Source organism: Siniperca chuatsi, linkage group LG1, assembly GCF_020085105.1.
Source record: "Siniperca chuatsi isolate FFG_IHB_CAS linkage group LG1, ASM2008510v1, whole genome shotgun sequence".
In the NCBI taxonomy this organism is placed as follows: domain Eukaryota; kingdom Metazoa; phylum Chordata; class Actinopteri; order Centrarchiformes; family Sinipercidae; genus Siniperca; species Siniperca chuatsi.
Window position 1 is genome coordinate 5,063,060 of NC_058042.1, and position 19,624 is coordinate 5,082,683.

Consider the following 19,624-nt stretch of genomic DNA (forward strand, 5'->3'; position numbering starts at 1 on the left):
CTGTGCAGGTTAGTCACCTTGATAATGAATAGCTTAGTGATGGGGCAGGTGAGCAAGTGGTAATAAATAGGTTCCATGCTGCTCAGAATTTAACAGGCAAGCGAGTGCGAATGAAAAGCAGAGTTCATCCTATGGTGTTTGGTGACATGTCATCAATTTGTGCATGATGTGTTAAAAGAATTGTGATTCAACCAGCGGGCAATATATGAAAGTTTGTTATAAACCGGAATTTATTTGCCCAAGTTAAAAATCAAACAAACAAAAAGGGCTTATTCATTACCGCTACCTAAATAATATCATATATTCATAATATCTTTTAATTGTAACTGGTAAATACAAACACAAGTCACAACTTGTGTTCACCCCAGACCCCAAACCTTGTGTCCTTTTCCTAATACACCATGGTTGTCTCTTGTGGCTAATTTCAGTTCCCTTACATCCCGCCCAAACTTCCTGTTTAAACTGAAAATGTGTCAAATTAAAGAAACAAGACTCAGATCGCAGTTGTCATGTGCCTTTGAGGCACTTAGGAAACAGGTCTGCAGCTATGGGGGGCGGAAGGAGCTCTGAGTCTGATTACGAGCGATCCAGGCTTAATCAAACGATCCAGCACAGCAGGGAGCACAGGGAAGACCAGAAGAGCCCAGAGCTAACCAGATGTCTGCGACATGAGGAGGGATACATGACATGAGGAGGCTGCTCGAGGCTATAAAATGCAATCACAATTCCCTGGAAGGGAGCCCACGATGGCTCAGCAACCAGCCAGGGAGTAAAGGCGATCTGTCAGCAGACGGTCCCCTGCTCTCCCCCTGAACCCGACCTCAGGCTACCTGCTCATTCAACAGAGAAGATGCTAAAAACTCCAGGCTGCTCTTCCAGCAGGCAGGCAGGCAGCAGTGGATTTCCATCATTATCAACACTGTGGTCGTGGTTACAAAGGGGACGCATGTATGTCTCTGACATCTGAATCTGCCCATCTGTTTGTTTTTTCTTTGCTGTGTGTGTACACTGGCAGATCCTGGCCTCAGCGGGACTCCATCTTGTTTTTCATCCCATGCTGTGTCTCACGCTATGAGGGGATAAATATTTGAAAAGCAGAGGAAGCCCAGTGTCCCCAGCTGCTATGACCTGAGGTGTGGCAGCCCTGCATTAGCTGCACCTTTTACCACAGTGACTTGTGTTTTTTCTGCCTAAACATAGATTTCAGCTCGAAGTGTACATTACTGGCCATTATTCTCTGCAGAGTTTGGTGTGAAAGGTCACCAACCTAAGTGCTGGCGCAGCTGAAGCTCAGATGAATAAGTAATACCATCAATGACAAGTCTGGATACGACAGTAGAGATGCTAAGTGCTGGAAGGTTTTTGATAGAGAGAAAAGAGGTGAAGCTCCGCTGAGTTTTCTTGCAAGTTTCAGAAGGAAGAAAGCATTAATGATTTAAGGAGTGAACTTAGAAAAGATGAGGCAAAGGCTCAATCAGACTGTTCAATGTGTTATTTTCTGCAGTTGGCATCCTCTAAAAGCAGCCCACACTTCTAGCTTGGTCCTCTGTATACAGTACATCACAGCGGGTGAGGAATACATTATTGTATACTCACTGACGATAATTAAACCATATGTGTGGATACCACTGTCCACATACAGTCCATTTGTGTTCTCTGGGTTTTTCATGGTTTCGGCCCCTTAGTCCCAGTTAAGGGAGCTACAGCATACAATGATACTTTAGACAATAGTGCTTCCAATTTTGTGGCAACAGTTTGGGGAAGGTCCTTTCCTGTTTCATCATGACAGTGCCCTCGTGCACAAAGCCAGCTCCATAAAGAAATCATTTTCCCAGTTTGGTGTGGAAGAACTTGACTGGCTTGCAGAGAGCCCTGACCTCAACCCCATCTTTGGGATGAACTGGAACGAGCAAGACCTTTTCACCTAACATCAGTGGTCGGACCTCACTGATGCTCTTGTGGCTGAATGGGAGCAAATTCCTGCAGCCAGGTTCCAAAATCTTGTGGAGAGCCTGACACCAGAAGAGTGGAGGCTGTTTCTAGCAGCAGATTAATGCCAATGGTTTTGGAATGAGATGTTCAAGATCACATATGGCTGTGATGTTCGGATGTCCACATACTTTTGGCCATCTAATGTATGGGATGCTACGCTGCCTTAAGATTTTTAGTTAACTGAACTAGTACTCCGTAGTTTATTAAATTTGGTTCAGTGCAGTTATTTAATCAGAAATTATTCTGAATGTGATAACTAGACAATTAAAGTTGACCTGACTTGAAACTTACATTACATAGAGTTAATGATAAACCATAAGTTAATTTAATTAAACTGATCATGAGATTTTGTGGTGTAGGACATCTAGAAAATCACAGAATAGCAGGGCTCTCTGGAAATGGACTTAACTAAATTTCCAAGTTGTTTTTTGTCCAGTGCTCTCCACGCACAAACAAACTCTCACACACTTTTGCTTCTCACACTTCGTCTCCCACCACGCCATGCGAGATGCGGATTGTCTCTAGTGAGCCATCAATCACGGCGGTAACGACAGCTCCATAAACAGAAGGGCAGCCTACCTACCTTTCTGCTCTGCGGTGATAGCATTCACGTTGTCCTGCAGCACTTCCCTTCCTTCCTGCTGACCTCTGCACAGCTTCAGTGGCAAGGACGGGACTCTGCTTATCTTCACTCTCTGAATTTAGACACCTGATGTGGGTGGTAGGAACACCCAGGTGTCAGCAGGCGTGTAGTGTCGAAAATAAAAAGATGGGCAAACTGTGACCTCCGTTCAGTGATCAGTGTCCGGCAAACAACCAACAATAGAAACAAAACTCAGTTATATTTAGGAAATGTATTTAAAGAAATATGCCAAATTTATGGCAAAATGGAATGAGTTATTTGAGGCCAGTTTGAATGCTGTAGGGCTGCAACTAACAAATCTTAAATTTCCATTATAAACTAGTGAAATTGTTCTTAAGGCGACGTCCTGAAATAGCTTGTTTTGTCCAACAATATTCTCTGTCATATGTAACTGAGAAAGGCAGCAAATGCTCACATTTTGTGAAGCTGGAAACAGCAAACATGAAACATTTTTGCTTGATAAATGATTAAAACAATTAATCAGATTCAGAAAATTGTTGTAGATTTTTGTTGATTGACTCATTCATTGATCAATAGCACTAGGTAGCTTCCAGGTTTACTGTGCCGCTGGATATTTCAGATACATCTTTTGAATTGCATTTCAAATTAATTTAGTATTTTTTGGTTTATATTTTATGGGTGCGTCTGTACAACTCCAGAGCTCCTTTGTACAGGCTGCCCTGTTCAGCCTTGTGTGTTTTGTTTTGTCTGTGTTCCGGCTTTTTGTATACATACCCATGAGACTAACAATGCCATTTGTGTGCTTTCCTGTGCCTATTGTTGCCGCTGCCTCTCCGTGCCCCCACTAGCATCCACTCGTTGTAAGGTCGAGACAATGATCGCAAATAGAGTGCCATGTATCTGTGCTGGCTTGACCCCATGGACCTTCCTGTTGCCTTTAACACCCCCTCCTTGTCTTCCCCCTTGACCTTTGACTTCTGCAGCAAAGGCTGGTTGGCCTGTCATGTCAGGACAAGGCAGGGTGTGCTCCTGGCCTTTTGACAGTAATCTGTGAGAACCTGCTGCTTTCTTTCTCATAAACCTCAGGAGGAGAGTAATTCCACACTGCGGAACAGACAAATACCAATATAACCAAAGCAGTAATGTCATTTAATAGCTTAAGCAGTCAGTTGGGGCTGAAGACTACAAGTTTGAAAATGAAAAATATGTGGGGGTGTGGAGATAGAAAGACGTGCCTCGAGGTTCACATTTGCCACTACTAGCATAACACACCCGAATCGCCGACTGAACCGATGTAGAGTTGAATTGTGGGCAAAGGAAGCGCCAGGTTTTGGGAAGAAGAATGTGTGGAATAAAAAAAGATGTATATCTATATATGGTTCTGCTGTATTGATTTGCAAATATCTTTAACTGTCCATCGCGGATCCGACAGTGTTATAGCAGTGCAAGGCTAAATTGGTGGAGTGCTCTTTTAAATGCAGGGACGGAAGGCTAACATGACGAACCATTCCCTGCGGCCTAGTACGAGAATGCAGAGTAGAAGAGAGAAATAGTGGATTATGTATTGAATAGTGAATTTCTGACACAGCCTGGCTTTTTATTAAGGCAACAAAGATTTGAAGTCTGAATGCCCCAACTTCTAATGTCACCACTCTGGACTAATTTATGTCAAAGCATCTCAATTAGTTTTTGTTTGTTGTTTTTTTCTGTTAAAATTCTGTTTGTGTCTAAAGAGCAGCAGACCTTCAGCGTTGGGCCTGAATTGGCACAGTGACTATCAGAGGCCAAAACACACAATGGTCCTTTTTAATAATTTCCTTTCATCCATTTTCTGCTCTCAGTATTGTATGCCATAAATGAAAGTTTGAGATGTTCAAACCGCTTTTTCAATTTTTTTTTTTTTTTCAATTAACTTGCAGACCTGGAGCTGTAGTCTTTGTGCTGAGGAAGAAAAGCAGTAAGAGGGTACAGCTTTGAAACTGCCTGAAAGACACACCTGTGTAACGAAGCGCGTTCATTCAATTTTCAGATCACCTTGTCCTGTTTGAAATCCATAGAAAAAAGGCTGCAGCCCCGGCCCTTGGAGCACAGCTGGGAAATGAAACCTTGCCTGTCAGTTATTGTCACAGAGGAAACTCACTTATTTCCCAGAGATATTATCCTCCCTCCTGTCTCCCTTCACTCCTCTCTTCCCCCTCTTACATTGTTCTCCAGGATCAAGTTCATGGAGGTCAGGGCTGGAGGAGTGTAATGGGACCCTTGTCCCTGTGTCTCAGGGCAGGTTGAATGGGTCTCGGCCCCTATCACCAGCCCCCATACAGGCTCTCCGAATAGGACCCTGATTCCCCCTCTTTTTATTAGTCTTGTCTCCAGTTTCTTCAGACCTCCCCGGCTTCCTGACAATCCATATCCATATTTCAAAGTGTTTAGATGTTCACATGTAGATACATCCGGGTTTCCAAAACAACTCACTGCTACTACAACAAGCACTATAATTACTTCAAGAAAATTATTGGCAAATAAATCAATAATGAAAATAATCCTTAGTTGCAGCCCTAATATTAAATGTGAGTAAAAACACAACATGCATCCTGTTAAACATTCATGTAATGCAATTTCGTTTTGAATACCTACCAACTTTGACATACTAATACGGGTATATCTGTGATGAGCTAATGTCGGTGGATGTATTTGTCAGGGTCTGTTATGTAACTGCCTGTCAAGTCTTAAAAACAAGACAAGAAGGAGACCAAACTGATGGAACTTAAGTGTTTATTTCAAAGCAGTTTCTGGCTAAGCTGAAAAAATACAAAACTGCCACAGCTTCAGGTATTGTGAGCTTTTCTTCACCACCTGTTGTCCCTAGTAATTTGGTGACCGGGTTCAATTGTTGAAGTGGTTTTTGTTCTGTAACTAAGCCTTTTAGTTTAAATGACTAGCATGACACTTTTTTAGACGACTAGTATCCTGATATCCTTAAAGCTTCTATGTGAAGGATTTTTATGAGATTATAGCAATTTTCTAATTATTCTGATGGCACACTTTTTTATTTTTTGGTAGAAAAATGGAACAAACTTGGTGCATGGTGATGCTTTCCTAGCCATTCAGCTCAATGTAACCGGGTCAAATTTGCCAGAGCACAACTAGGAGTGGTGCTCCTAGTGGAAAAACGGATTTATGCATATTTTGGATAATTCTGTTGGTCAGTTTTGGTTATACTGCCTCAAAAAATGTGACTAAATGGTGGCAGACTGGAGCCCTGGAAAGCAACCTTAACCTGTCAGATGCAAAAGCATCTTGTCTGCGGGACCATGTAACATGTACAGTGGTTATGAGGGGGTAACTGTGAAAATATTCAGTGCAAATAGTTTTTCAGTTAACCTTGTTAACGGTCTATTATAGGGGTGTAACGGTACATACCGAATTAGGAGACGTGTTTCAGAGCGGGGTCGGTACAGCCCGAACCCAAATTGTTCCCAAACAACTCATTTAAAGGACGCAGGCGGGTCTTGCAGCTCCGGCGTTTCATTTGCGCATGCTGTAGTATGACTGACTCGCATGCCAATCAGATTGCCAATCAGATTGTTGGGCTAACCTCAGCACATGCTACTAACTGCGTACAGCTAAAAGTTTACAGGCAGAACTCGCACTTGTGAACTTTAGTTCCGCATTAAGTGCATCCATCTACAATCGTGTAGTCTGCACGCACTGGACCGCGACGGTTCGGCACGAATACACAACCGTTGCAGCCTTAGTCTGTCATCATTTTGCCGTGATTACATGTAAATAGTTTTCTTCATTCAGTGCCCCAGTTTGTTAACAGTCCTCTGCTCACTCAGACACTTTATTCTGTTTTCGAGTTTTACACTTTTTCAATATTAATTGCCCCCAGTGCATGGCAGGAATCTGCCACCACACACACACACACAATGCACGCACACTGAGTCACACTCTTGCAGACAGGCAGTTTCAGTTACTGTAGTCTTTGATGGCTTTGATGTCTGTGCTAATCCAGTGTATATGTGTGTTGAAGGAAGTGTGTGTGTGTGGGGGTGGTTAAGGAGGAAGTCTCTTAGATGTAATACACTCTGAACATTTCTGCTCTCATTTGATTTCCTGCTACAATGTTGGGCACTTTTCCTTTTTTCTTTCTTCCACTCACCGTCTCTCTGTCTTCACAGGCACTCGGACCTGTACGTAGTGAATTGCTGGAAGCTGCCGGGTCGTTGAGAGCAGCTGTGTTTGCTGCGAAGCGTCTGCTGGCTGATGCAGCGGTTGTTTTACATTAGCGGCCTGCAGGTCAAACTGCAGCTGGCTGCATCTCAGCGTGGAGACAACCCCTGGAGAGAGAGGGAGTGAGTGTGTGTGTGTGTGTGTGTGTGCGTGTGTGTGTGTGTGTGTGTGTGTGTGTGTGTGTGAACCACCCCGTCCCCATGGTTGTAGCCTTTCCTAAGCGGGCTAAGTCTGGTGGCTAACCCTTAGTGCCTCTGCGCTTGGCAGTATGACTTCAGCGAGATTAATCCATTCCACACTCCATCAGTCACTAGGCACAGGTTATTAGTGCTGGAGCAGAGCAGAGCGCACACACACACACACACAAACGCACACATACATGGCCCCTTCACCCTTGTGACTTCGCCTTCTACCTCGTCCCCAAAGTTTGCAAAGGTGGCCTTGGTGTTGAGAGGCCATTTGTCAAAACCCAGCCAGAGTCTCCACTTGGCTCCTTTTAATAAGGCTACCTGGGCTCTGGGATTACACACACATACACACACAGTATGCGCTCTGCTTTGCACATACTCATACAGCTCTGAGTGTCAGGTGGTGCGTCCCGCAGGGCTTATAAAAGTCCCATTAACATGGCCCTCCTCATTGGTTCTGACAGGTTGATCAATTAGACCCCTCCCCCGCTGACCCCGGGCCGCTCTGACTCAGAGGTCAGACACGATGGATCGCTGGTCCTGCACACACACTCAACTCTCCCTCTCTCTCTCCTCTTATCTCTGGGCTGGTCACGGTGCAGCTTGTTCGTCCCGCTATGTGTTCAGCGCCGGGCTGATATCCCAGGGTGCAGTTGTTCTCTGGCTTTTAGGTGGAGGATCATACTTTACCTGAGGCATGTTTCGATCTTATTTCTGCTCCGTCTCGCCCTGTAGGGACATGTCTGTTTGTGCTTCTGTGTGTGTGTGTGTTCTTGTACTACACTTCTGCAGACCAAATGTGCTCATAGAGACGAGGAATTCCTCTGTGAGAATTATTGCCAGTTCTTTATTTTTTTTTAAGGGTCTATTTGAGGGTTAGTCCAGCTTTAATGTTTCCCCCCCTTTTTTTGTCTTTATTTAACACTCTGGGTCTTTTTTTCATAGATTTGGACATAATTCCCATCAATAATAACATTTTATTCAGCACCTTCATTGCTCAGATTTGGTAACATTGAGACATTACTGAACTGGCTTAGTCCAGCAGAACAGGAACATGAGCAGTCAGACGATCACACGCTGAACACATTTAAAAAGAAATAACCATTTTCTATGCATAAAGGGATTATAACCAGCATTTCCACCAGAGACTTTGGTGTATTAACTCAGAAAGAGACGGCTAACCAACTATGATCAAGACTGAGCCCCTTAATCTAAACCCAACATGTCTTGTAGTTGCAATGCATTCTGGTCTAATTCCTGCTGCACTGGTTGTAGAAATTATTCTCTGTGCCTTGTCAACGATGAATTTCTCTCTGTATGATTGTTGAACGTGTGAGTGGCACCTTAAAAATATGCTTTTCCTTTGCTTCTGAGGGATTGACACCAAAATTTGGAGCGCTGATGTTTTTATCACTGATCCTTTTTCCGATAGAAATATCTGGAGATGGTATCACATCTTCTATAATTATCCTGTTATTTATTTGAGCTGGCAGTCACTGATCCATCTGTCCGACACTTGAGTGCATTTTATCTTCACAAGCACTGGCCAGATTTCCATGACATTTGGTAAGGACACTCGTGGTCTCCAGAGGATATTTCCTGATGCATTTGACCTCTTAACCTTTGCTGTAGTTCCACCATCATGTCAAAATTTCCACTTCACTAACACTTTCATCAAGCTATCCACAAGAAATTATAATTATGATGGGCGATTTATCATGAAGTTCACTGACCACATTTATTCTCCTCAGAGTGTGAACATTAATCAGTATGAACTTAAATCCTCTAGCACCATCTCAGGACAAACTTTACTGATAAGACTTTAAGACAGTAAATGAACGATCAGTATACCATTCACTTTATCTTTAACATGGACATTGCAGCCTCTAGGGGGTGCATTCGGGCATTGTAGGACCTTCGTAGGACATTGTAGGACTTTAAAGCTTGTTACAATGTTTGAGGGGGCAATTTTCATTCAGTGGGGGGGGCATTTTGGCCAGTCCTTCAAAGGACTGTTTGAAGGTTAAGACTTGGTTTTAAGGGTTAGGAATTAAGTTAGGGTTAGGCATTTAGTTGTGATGGTTAGGGTAAGGAGCTAGGGAATGCATTATGTCAATGACGGTCCTCACAAAGATAGAAGTACAAGGATGCGTGTGTGTGTGTGTGTGGCCCTATCTATTTGCAGGCCTGACAAATGCTTTTTAACCTACAACAGCAGATTAGACGGAGGACAAAGAAAAGGATTGAGAATCTGTAACCCCAGTGGCTCCCAGCAAAATGATCATTACTGTATTATTTAATTTATCAGAAAATATCTGGAATAGAAAATATCCAAGAGTAGATGAAACAGTTCATGAACGCCAAAGAAGCAACACATACATATTAATTTAGCAAATGGGGGTTATGTAACTGCCTGGTGTAAGACACGACCGTATTAAACAAAATGCAGTATGGATTTGCCTACATACTGCATTTGTTTGGTATATTATAAAGACCTGTATAGAGGTAACCAACAGTTATTATGTGGTTCTATAGCTGAACTTAATATCGCAATATTAATACGAATATTTTTTTGGTATCTATATATATCACAATATGGTAAATGTTGGCACAATCACACATAAAATTATCAAATTAACATTCAGTGAACTGTGCTCCGCTGTTCTTCAGAAAACTTCAGAAAATAACTGTAAAACATTAACAGAATCACTGATGTAAACATGAGAATTTGGCAAAATGATGTGACCATACAATATGTTCATATGATGATTCAACTGAAAGTCAGTAAACAATAGTGATGACTTATCAGCCATATAGGGCTACGGTTATGTTAATAATTGATTAAACTGCAGATTAATTTTTGGTGTAGTCGATGAATTGTTTGGTCTATAAAATAACTGAAAAATGTATATCAGTTTCCAGTTATCAGTCCAAAACCCAATGATATTTACAATTATTTAACACATATTAGCAAATCCTCACATTGGAGAAGCTGGAACTAAGGAAACTTTGCCCGTTTTGCTTTAAAAGTCATTTTTCTGTTGATCAACTAATGGACTAAATGTTTCATCTGTATTGTTTTTAATTACAATTTATTTACAAACATTAATTTAAACAACGGAATTTGGTAAAACAATAACACCATATGATCATATCAGTACAATTACAATACAATTACAAGTCAATAAATGATACTAAATTATCGGCCAGCACTATGAGGCTCCAAAATAATTTTGGGGTCAGTGACACAAAAATGGACCTAAAATGATCCATTAAGTGAGGGAGGAGTCAGATTAAAAGGCGTAATGAGAGGAACGAAGCATTCAGTGTGTGTGTGTGGTTCGGGGGAGCCGAGGGGTTAAGAGCGGTGTCACACCCAGAGAGACGCCGCGCCGCCGTCCTAATGATGTCCACCAGCCTAATTGAATATTGACGTTCTGTACATGAGGGCTAAATGGCTTTTGTCTGCTTTACCTCCGCTGCCGGCCCAGGCTGCTGTTTTTTAACCTGTTTCCACTGTTTGATTCCGGGGGTTAAATGTCCCTGTTACCATGGTTACCGGCTTTTCGTCCTTTTGATGCAGTGTTTTGTGTGTCGTTGTTTGGAGCTGCTGATGTTTGCGTTCAAGAAGGTTTTTGGGTTTTTTTATACTTTCTTGCAGTAAGTTTTCTTGCTGGGGGGTTTTGATGATGTTCTTCCTGAACTTAAAACACCTCCCCTTCTGAAGTCAGCACACAATTGCACCACGAACACGTGACTTCTGGAAGGTGAAGTGTCTGTCTTATCTTTCCACGTCTTCCCTTGTTGTTTACTGCAGAACTCCTCCTCTCTTTTTATCTTTCTTTCTTCGCTCCGATCGTCACCTCCTTCCTCCTTTTTCTTTTCTCTTGCTTCTGTTTCTGTGATGCTGTTCTACTTCCCACTGTGCCTGCCTCCAGACGCTTCTCCTTTGTTGCCACAGCGACGCGTTCCAGATGGCGAGTGTCAAGGCAAGACTGGGCTCCCAATGTAGTCTGATCACAACACACACACACACACACACACGTTTGTCTACATATATACTCTGAGAACAGACTGAGACACTGGCAGCGTACATTCTGTTCAACACTCGCATCCTACTCAGATGCTGGTGGACGTGCACTCTGCCCACTAGCCCACTATACACACAAACTTGTACACACACGCTCAGCAGTACAGTATAATAAAACCTGTGTCACAGCCACGCAGGAAACAATCTCTCCTTTATGTGACCGGGATGTCATTAATCTTGGCGGAGGTTAACAAATGCACTTGCATGGAAGGTATATTTCATAGGTAGACAGCCGACAATAGGGCCATTGTGGCGTCGGGCGCAGCACCGCGCTCTGCATTCAGTCAGGACCTTTTGGTTGGCTCCGGATCCACGGCTCATGTCAGGGGTTATGTTTCATGTCCCAGATGAATGTGTTTACGCGGGAGAAAACATGTGAAACACGGCACAAAATCAACGTTCCAGCTGTTTATTTATTTCTGCTGCAAGAAACCACGATTTATTTTTCTGAATGGGGAGAAAATAAATGTGTTCGGCCATTTTTCAAAGTTTGGCCATGTCGCTATTAGTCAAAACTAGAGCCAGACAAATACCCTGCCAGTGCTTCCTGTGTGCAGCCGGCCGACCAGGCCAGCTCAGCTGTGATTCACTGCTTTTCTCCACACCACAGCCGCTGCAAGCAGCAGCAGCGTTATTTCCATCCGAGAAGTGGTGAGTCTTCCCAGTAATCCATTAGACTTCAATTAGCTCCGATTTGTGTGATTAGTTCTAATTAATCAGTTCAGTCTGTGGCCTTCACTCCCCTGCGCACTCCTCACATTTCATTTTTAACCTCATTTCTCAGCTCTCCACCGAGCGAGAGAACGACTGAGCGAGCAAATCAAAGAGCGAGCTTCAGGTCTGCCGCCACCACCGCCTTTTTATCAGAGCGCACAAACACTCGATACTGTTCAAGCACCAGACCCAAACGGGCTGAGCCGGTGCTTAGACTGTATTATAATGCTCTTTTCTCTCACTGTGCTGAATTAATGTGAATTTATTTGTGTCTTATTTTCAGCAGAGATACTTTAGGAGCTTGGTTGCATTTTAAAATGAACCAGGAGGGATTGTGATCTCATGTTTTACACATCTTGAGTCTGCTTGGGCTCTGGTTAGCCCCACTTGGCCCTACGGTCGAACAGTAAGTATTGATTAGCGCCGGAGCGTCCATCCCTCACTCTAACAAAGCCTATTGATGTTTGTGGAGCCCTGATTTCCCCTCGGTCAAATACCATACTCAGCACCATCGCTAAGTGACTGGAAGCTGCTCCGAACTCAGCGGTCTGTCCCAAAGTAACCAGGGAATAACCGAACCAAAATCATCTTTTCATCACTGACTCTCTGCTGCTCCGTGCTGCAAAACTCAATTAAAAGATTTTATTCTGGGCTTGTTGCAGTAGGTCAATTTATATACTGAGGTATTATGTGGTGATAATCTATCTTCCTTTGCTCTGTTGTCAGCCTTCTTCTGCCATTACCACTATTGTGATAAATGAAGGCTCAATTTATCAACCAACCTCTACTCGATTTCTTTTTCTCCCTTCGGTTTCCCCACCCCCGCTCCTACATCTAACCTCTGCATGGTTCGCTTTATTTCTTCATCTGTTTTCACCCCTCTGCATCTATCTATCCATCCATCCATCCATCCATCCATCCATCCCTCATTCCCACTCAGCCAGAAGGCTTTCTTTGTGTCTGCTGGGGAAGGCTGAGATGCTGCCTGTCACCCCAGAGCTCCAGACTCCCATCCAGGCTGCCAGAGGTGGCCCGGCTGTCAATCAATCTCTAGACTGTGTAGCAGAGGGGATGGGGGTTGACATATGATGTGGCTCCCTACTGTTTTAGAAATTCACTTTTTTTTTCTTTTCTAGTAGGCCTGCACAATCAGTAGTATAGTTTTGGCTTCTAAAATTAATTAAACTTGATGGTGACTCTTTCAATTTAAAGCGCCTGCTCTGGTGCATCAAACCAAGCGCTCCCAATTGACGGGTAAACAGTCCAATCACAGGTGTTTGTTTCAAGTATGCATTTTCACTACATACTGTGGGTAACCTGCAAGTGTACAGTAATATACTGCAGTTGCATGTCCTCTGGGGGGATAGATTCCTTTTTTTATGCATCCTGTTGTGGCATCGTCTTTGTCAGGTTTCATATTAAGCTCAAACAAGACAAAAGAAACTCGTCTTTCTCAATTTGAAATTTTTCCACTGCAATAGAACAAAGTATTGGCAATTATCATTTTAGCATGTAGCCCTGTTTGCTGTAATTGTAAAAATACAGGATTTGTATATCGTGATATTTTTTGACTGATCTATTTAGTTATGTATTAAGCACTTCCACTACACCAGGCAATTTTCAGGCTTAAAGCTGCTATAAGCAATATTTTTATATTAGCAATAGATGAAATAACTATTTATTATATGAAAGGAAACATAATTATCACATAACTCTGCAATTCCCCTCAGATTAATTTTGCTTTTTAGCGTCTTTGAGTTCTGTGGGTGGGGGGGGCCTTACAACTTTATTGTGTTTGGCTTTATCGTTTCCAGCAGGGAGCTGTTTTAAGTCGGGGGAAAAGCTCTGATAAATGAAGGCTAATGCTGCTCTGTGCCTGCTGGATGTGTAAATAGGCAACTGTTTAACAAGTTTGCCATAACAACTTTATAAGGTGACAATATATCAAACTTGTGTTTACAGTTGATTATTCTGCCAAAAGAAGGTGCCCAGTTTTCTTGTAACCAAACAAAAGTTATGTTTATATTTAGTGTTTCTCACCGAAACGCATTGTGTGTATATCCCTGAAGTGTAACAAATCTGACGAATGCATTTCCTTCCTCATAAAACATTTGCAAAGCCAAGTTTTTAAATAAATCCAGAATTCTTTATGTCCACGTTTACTAGCTTGAAGTCTTCTTATTCCCTGTCTTTGTTGGCATATTACACCATATTTTGGCATGTTACCGCCATCTGTAGATCAGTGGAATATTGTGAAGCCATTGGCAGGAACATGTATTGCGTCCCCTATATGCGTGCATGTGCACGTGCTTGAGATACCGTATATCAGTAGCGCTACTAGTGGTCAAAAACTCTACAGATAACCTTTTAATGCGTGTTTAAAACGTTGCACTGTGATCACAACTTCATTTCCTCACACTGACCTGTTGGAAGTTTGACTTTCGCTCAAGCGGTTCCAGGCTTCTGCAGATTTTCACCTAAAACTGATCCAAAAAACTGAAAAAAAGTCACTTGATTGAGACTTCTAAACTCGACTAAGCCATAACTAAGTTATTTATGGCACAGACGCTAACTTAAAACTTCCTACAGCTGTTTCACAATAAAAGCAGTTCCATTCCCTCGAAGCCTTTTAAGTGAAGCAGCAGCAAGTGTTAATTTTGCATTAACATTGTATGAATCTGCTTTCTGACAACTAGCAGCTCTTTGTCTTTGTGATGTTTGACGCGTGCACAGCCTTTTAATTTACTATTAATGTAAAAAAATGTAAGCTATTTTAATGATTTCTTCCTAACTCTGCTTACATCAGGGACACAACCACTCAGACGACCTGGCAGAGAAAAACCCTGTTAGTTCCTAAACATGCATCAGTGTCATGTGGAGACACTTTGGCTTTGTTTGCAGTCATTTGGTTTGAAAACAGGTTCTGGATTAAGCTGTAAAAACTGTTTAGGAATTTAATAAATAAGGGCACAGGAGCAAGATAATGAGCATTAAAACACAACTTTCTTGCTGCTGCAGCTTTTAAGAAATGGCATGCTGAAGAAAAGAATATATTTTGCTTCCTGATATCAATTATGCCATAATCATAGTAGAGTTATCCTCCAGAGCAATGTTAATGTGATCTCTCTCCCTCTGTCTCTGCAGGACTCCGTGGTTTAACGGCTGGGGGTTCAACCTGCCCCGGGGTCAGTCTCTGCTGGATAAATGGAACCTCGTCCCTGAAGGCATTGACATCCTGATGACCCACGGACCTCCGCTCGGTGAGTCCAATTAACCAATCACAGCCCCCTCATCACCATATCTAATGAGGTTGTGACTCATTATTCTGTATGAAGTCACCAGAGGCGTCACAGCAGGCCCTGTGTGTGTGTGTGTGTGTGTGTGTGTGTGTGTGTGTGTACACTATAGTCAACTCTGTTTCCATCTAAATCCAACAGTATCTGGAGTGAACACCCCAAACACGCTCTATGATTCAATATTTGTTTGACTAGATAAAAAAGAAAATCCATATTGTTGGGTTTTTGTTTAGTTTTTTTTCTACAGGCCCCAGTTGTTTTTTCCCAGCTTGTTTTTTATTTTTTATTTTTTTGCCCCTCTCCATCTGGCTATATTGAATGATTTCCTTCCCTCTCGCCTACGGAGGGTTACTGCTGCTGCTGCTGCTGCTGCTGCTGCTGCTGCTGCTGCTGCTGCTGCTGCTGCTGCTGCTGCTGCTGCGACAGCCGCTGTGGCCGTTTGATTGCATGGAAACTCGATTTTGCACCAGTGTGACAGACGCTGCAAACAATTGGAGAGAGACCATGGGAGAGGAGAGCAGGGCTGGGGGGTGTGGTTGAAGATGTAAGGGTGGCTCTCCAAAACTGGACAAAATGGGGGGGGGACTGGGTTTGCACGACTGTGGATGAAATATCAAGAATAGGTTTCATCTGCCAGAATTTGTTTGTTAAACTCAGATGAAAAGGCAGTAAATGGTTTTCACTTATTTACAAGGTTCAGTATCGAGAGCTGGTTCTGAACTAGAAAAGCCTGCAAATATATCAGAACTGGGAATCTGTTCAGAAATGTGCTTTTAGATTCTGAAAATATACTTTCAGTGAATTTTCCTCAGTACGGTCGCCCCATGGTGCACAAAAACTGTGCCTTTGTTTGTAATGTGGCAGACCACAGTGAGAGCACAGGAGTTTAGATCAGCTTCACATCAAGTCAGTGCAGCACAATATAATCATTGCTCAAAAGTAGTTTCATGCAGGGGAAGAAGTCCATTTAACCGGAATCAGAATCCCTAAAACTTCAGTGTTAGCTAATAAAGGGTACGGTCTGTGTGCATGTAAACATTTATTGAAGACACCTTATTGCAGTTACTAAACTTTATTGTACCTCAGCTCACCTACATGGCACATTGTAGGAAATAAAACCTGTTCAGAATTTTGTTCTATATACCTGAGTAACATGTATACAATCGTGTGTTACAGTTCTGTACATCCATCGCTCGTGATTGGTCAGGCACAATGGAGGCACTTTGATAAAGGACTGTCGGGGGAACTGAGAGTTTTAAAAACAACTGATGTGTCCTGCTTGTGTAGGTTTCCGAGACTGGGTTCCTAAGGAGCTGCAGCGGGTCGGCTGTGTGGAGCTGCTCAACACGGTCCAGAAGAGGGTGCGACCCAAACTTCATGCCTTCGGAGGCATACACGAAGGTACTGAGAATAAAATCCAGCAGTCAGGAGGGTCTGAGCTACACGCTGACATACAGCGGAGTCACTTCAGACCTCTGCTTTAACTTTTTGTTTTGGCTCCGTGAGTAGTGCTGTCAGACATGGTGCACCCCGTGTTGTCCGACTTATTTCTGATTGACTGCATATCCTCCTTGATTCTGGTGACCTTATAGGAAAATAATTTTTCTAGTCTGTGCAATAGCACGATAGAGCAAACACATTTGGGTATTACAGAAAAAGGATCTTTTAACAACAAAGGAACAACGTACAGACTGCTGCTCTTATTCTAACCTAACGTAAAATTAGCGGTTCTTCCATCAAATTACTAATTAATACGCTCAATAAACAGATTTCTTTCCCCTTATTATAGTAATCCTAATACATAAATGACTTAGTTGCTTAACAATAATAGAATTATTGTGTATCCATCTTCAGCCATAAAGAGCTTCGGAACCTTTATGAACTGACTCCGCAATATCATTCAAATCATTACATCGAAACAATCTGTTATAAATCATTATCTTATCCCTTTTAAGGGACGTGGAAGATAACACAACGTTTAATAGCCAAAACCCAAATTATATACACATATTTCACCCCTGAATAAAAATGTGACTTTATTAAACTCAAGCTATTAGCCATAGCCATAGCAATTAGACGAGTCAAGAGTACAAATTGTTAAACTGAGTGAACACAATAGGTATACTGAGCGCACAAATAAGCGATTTGGGGGAATAATTTATAAAAACTTCCTCCCAGACGGCATAGTTTCTGACATTAATGTCTAGGTGATTGAATGTTTTTCTGTTGCTGATGCCTGTCCCCCCCAGGCTACGGGATCATGACAGACGGCTACACAACGTTCATCAACGCGTCGACCTGCACCGTCAGCTTCCAGCCCACCAACCCCCCCATCGTGTTCGACCTGCCAAACCCCTCCAGCTCCTGAGACCAGAGGACAGGGAGGGTCACGGGCAGGAAAAACTACTTTTTTTCTATAAATATGTCAAGTAAAAAAAAAATCTAAGTGTTTCTTTGCAAACTTTTGGTCTTCTCCAAGCTGTTGTTGAGATTGAGAAGATTTGGAGACGTGGGGAGGGGTGGGGAGTTTGACTGGGAGGGTTAAAGGAGAATACCGGTGTTATATTTTTTTTTAACTGTGCCAACAATGCTGGTTTCCCTCTCAGATTTTTGTTTTTCTGCTCACAGTCAGCACAGTTGCCGATATCAGGGCTTGTTTTCCTCCAGAAGAACAAGACTGTTTTTCTATCTTGTTCAGTCTGAAAAACAACTTGTGAGATAATCCATGAAGAAACTTTGTCTTTTGTCCTGATTTCATCTTGCAGAGTAGAGCATTTTTATGTCAGCGCTACTCAATGTTACGCTCCGCTTCCTGTTAATCGCCTGATAGCCACAGGAAGAAACCTCATCCAGGAAATAATCCCTTAAAGATATGTTGCCTTAGTGCACAATGCCTGAATAGAGTGATATTTTCTGGATAATGATTACGTAATTTTCAACATAAAGCTAATTTTCTTGAGATCACAAGAAGATTTTTTTTATTATTATAGCAAAATACTTTCTATTATTTTGCAATCTTTTTCTTGTGATCACAAAAATTTGTATTTAAAAAAACAAGTGTTAAAGTCTAAATAAGTACAGTATGAAAATGAATTTGGGGGGAATGTAAAAATGAGCTATGAGATACACCGGTATTCTCCTTTTTCAGAGGGATTTTGTGGTTAAACAATCTTGCTCTTGATAAATATTGGTCAGATCTGTAAGATAAATGATGCTTTGTGAATTTGTACAATTTCTTTGTTTGGTTTGCATTGGCCGGACAATGGATGCCATTGTTTTATGTTGTATCATCTGATATTTTGTGTTTAGGTCTTATTTGTTTTTTCTCGTTTCTTATTGGCTGACAGGGACGCTGCCTTAAACTAGCTTTAATGTTCTCAGCTAGAGCCCCACTCTCTGCGAGCTCAGAGAAAAGTCCTTATTTATTACCCAACATCCCCGCAAAACAACACCTAACTAACGCAGGGACAGAAAGCTATCAAATTACAGCTGGAAAAATTAACTTTGTAACATCCCCTAATGGATTTCTGATCTAATTTGGAAAATGTATATATATATATATATATATATATATATATATATATATATTCATGTTGTAAAACATCTGTACTAAAAGTTGTGTTTGACGAAAAAAAGAAAATCTGGTGGGGTTTTTTCTGTATGCACCTATATGATTGACATGTTTCTTTAATGCTCCCATCAGACGCTCTTCAGAGGTTTCTTTAATTTTTTTTGTATCAACTCTCCCAGTAGGGTAGACATTCATTTTGGATGAGAGAGGAAAATTTGTCAGAGTCACAATCCAACAGGTGCTGGTTGTTCCAACAACACACCTGCCTAAACATGGTTCAGTTGTCCTTTAAAGTGTAAATCTGATAGTATTTGTGTTTTCTTGCTTTTTCTTTTTCTAATTTTGCACTGTGTGTAAATGCAATCTTGCTAGCACAAAAAAAAATGTTGCCAATAGTTGTCTCAACTTTGCCGCTGTAAATGCTCTTTCCGTGCTCTGTTCCTCTCTCGCTCTTTCTCTGATTGTATCCCTCTTCATGGAAATGTTAGTTCTCTCTTTCAGTTCATTGTGATATATTTAGCTGCCTTTATATGCAAATAAAATTGCAAGATTTTTACTTATCGAGCTCTGTCTTGATTTTTTAATCTTTAACATGGGACCAGTCAAGTCCAGGTTTAGTCCTGAATGTTTTAATCCTACTTCACGTCCGAGTCAAGTCTTAGTTCACACTAAACTGAGTAACTATAGTAAATCTACAGAAATAATGAATGCTTTTTCAAATTTGTCTTCATTAGTTTCACAGTTTTAAAATGGTTAAAAGCAAAATGATTGGATGTATATTTAGTGTTCTACTCCTGTAACCCAAAATACAATCGTGACCTGCATGTTGCCTTCTGTGTTTTTGTTGACCACTGCAGTGTCCTTACATCTGAATGTGACAACCTGAGGTATCATCTGTCGTGTGTCTGCTGGTTTGCACTGCCAGACGCACCTTTC

The 19,624-nt window shown here is 41.9% G+C and overlaps 1 protein-coding gene across 4 annotated transcripts in view; it reads left to right on the forward strand.

Annotated features, from left to right (window-relative positions):
* Positions 1-19,252, forward strand: part of mpped2a (metallophosphoesterase domain containing 2a) — a 71,488-nt gene extending 52,236 nt beyond the window's left edge. For all 4 annotated transcript variants that reach the window (XM_044221367.1, XM_044221628.1, XM_044221542.1 and 1 more), the window contains exons 5-7: positions 14,966-15,081; positions 16,405-16,518; positions 17,367-19,252. In XM_044221367.1, coding sequence (XP_044077302.1) covers positions 14,966-15,081; positions 16,405-16,518; positions 17,367-17,485 — 349 coding nt within the window. In that variant the 3' untranslated portion in view covers positions 17,486-19,252. The remainder of the gene's footprint in view (positions 1-14,965; positions 15,082-16,404; positions 16,519-17,366) is intronic.
* The last annotated feature ends 372 nt before the right edge of the window (positions 19,253-19,624 follow it).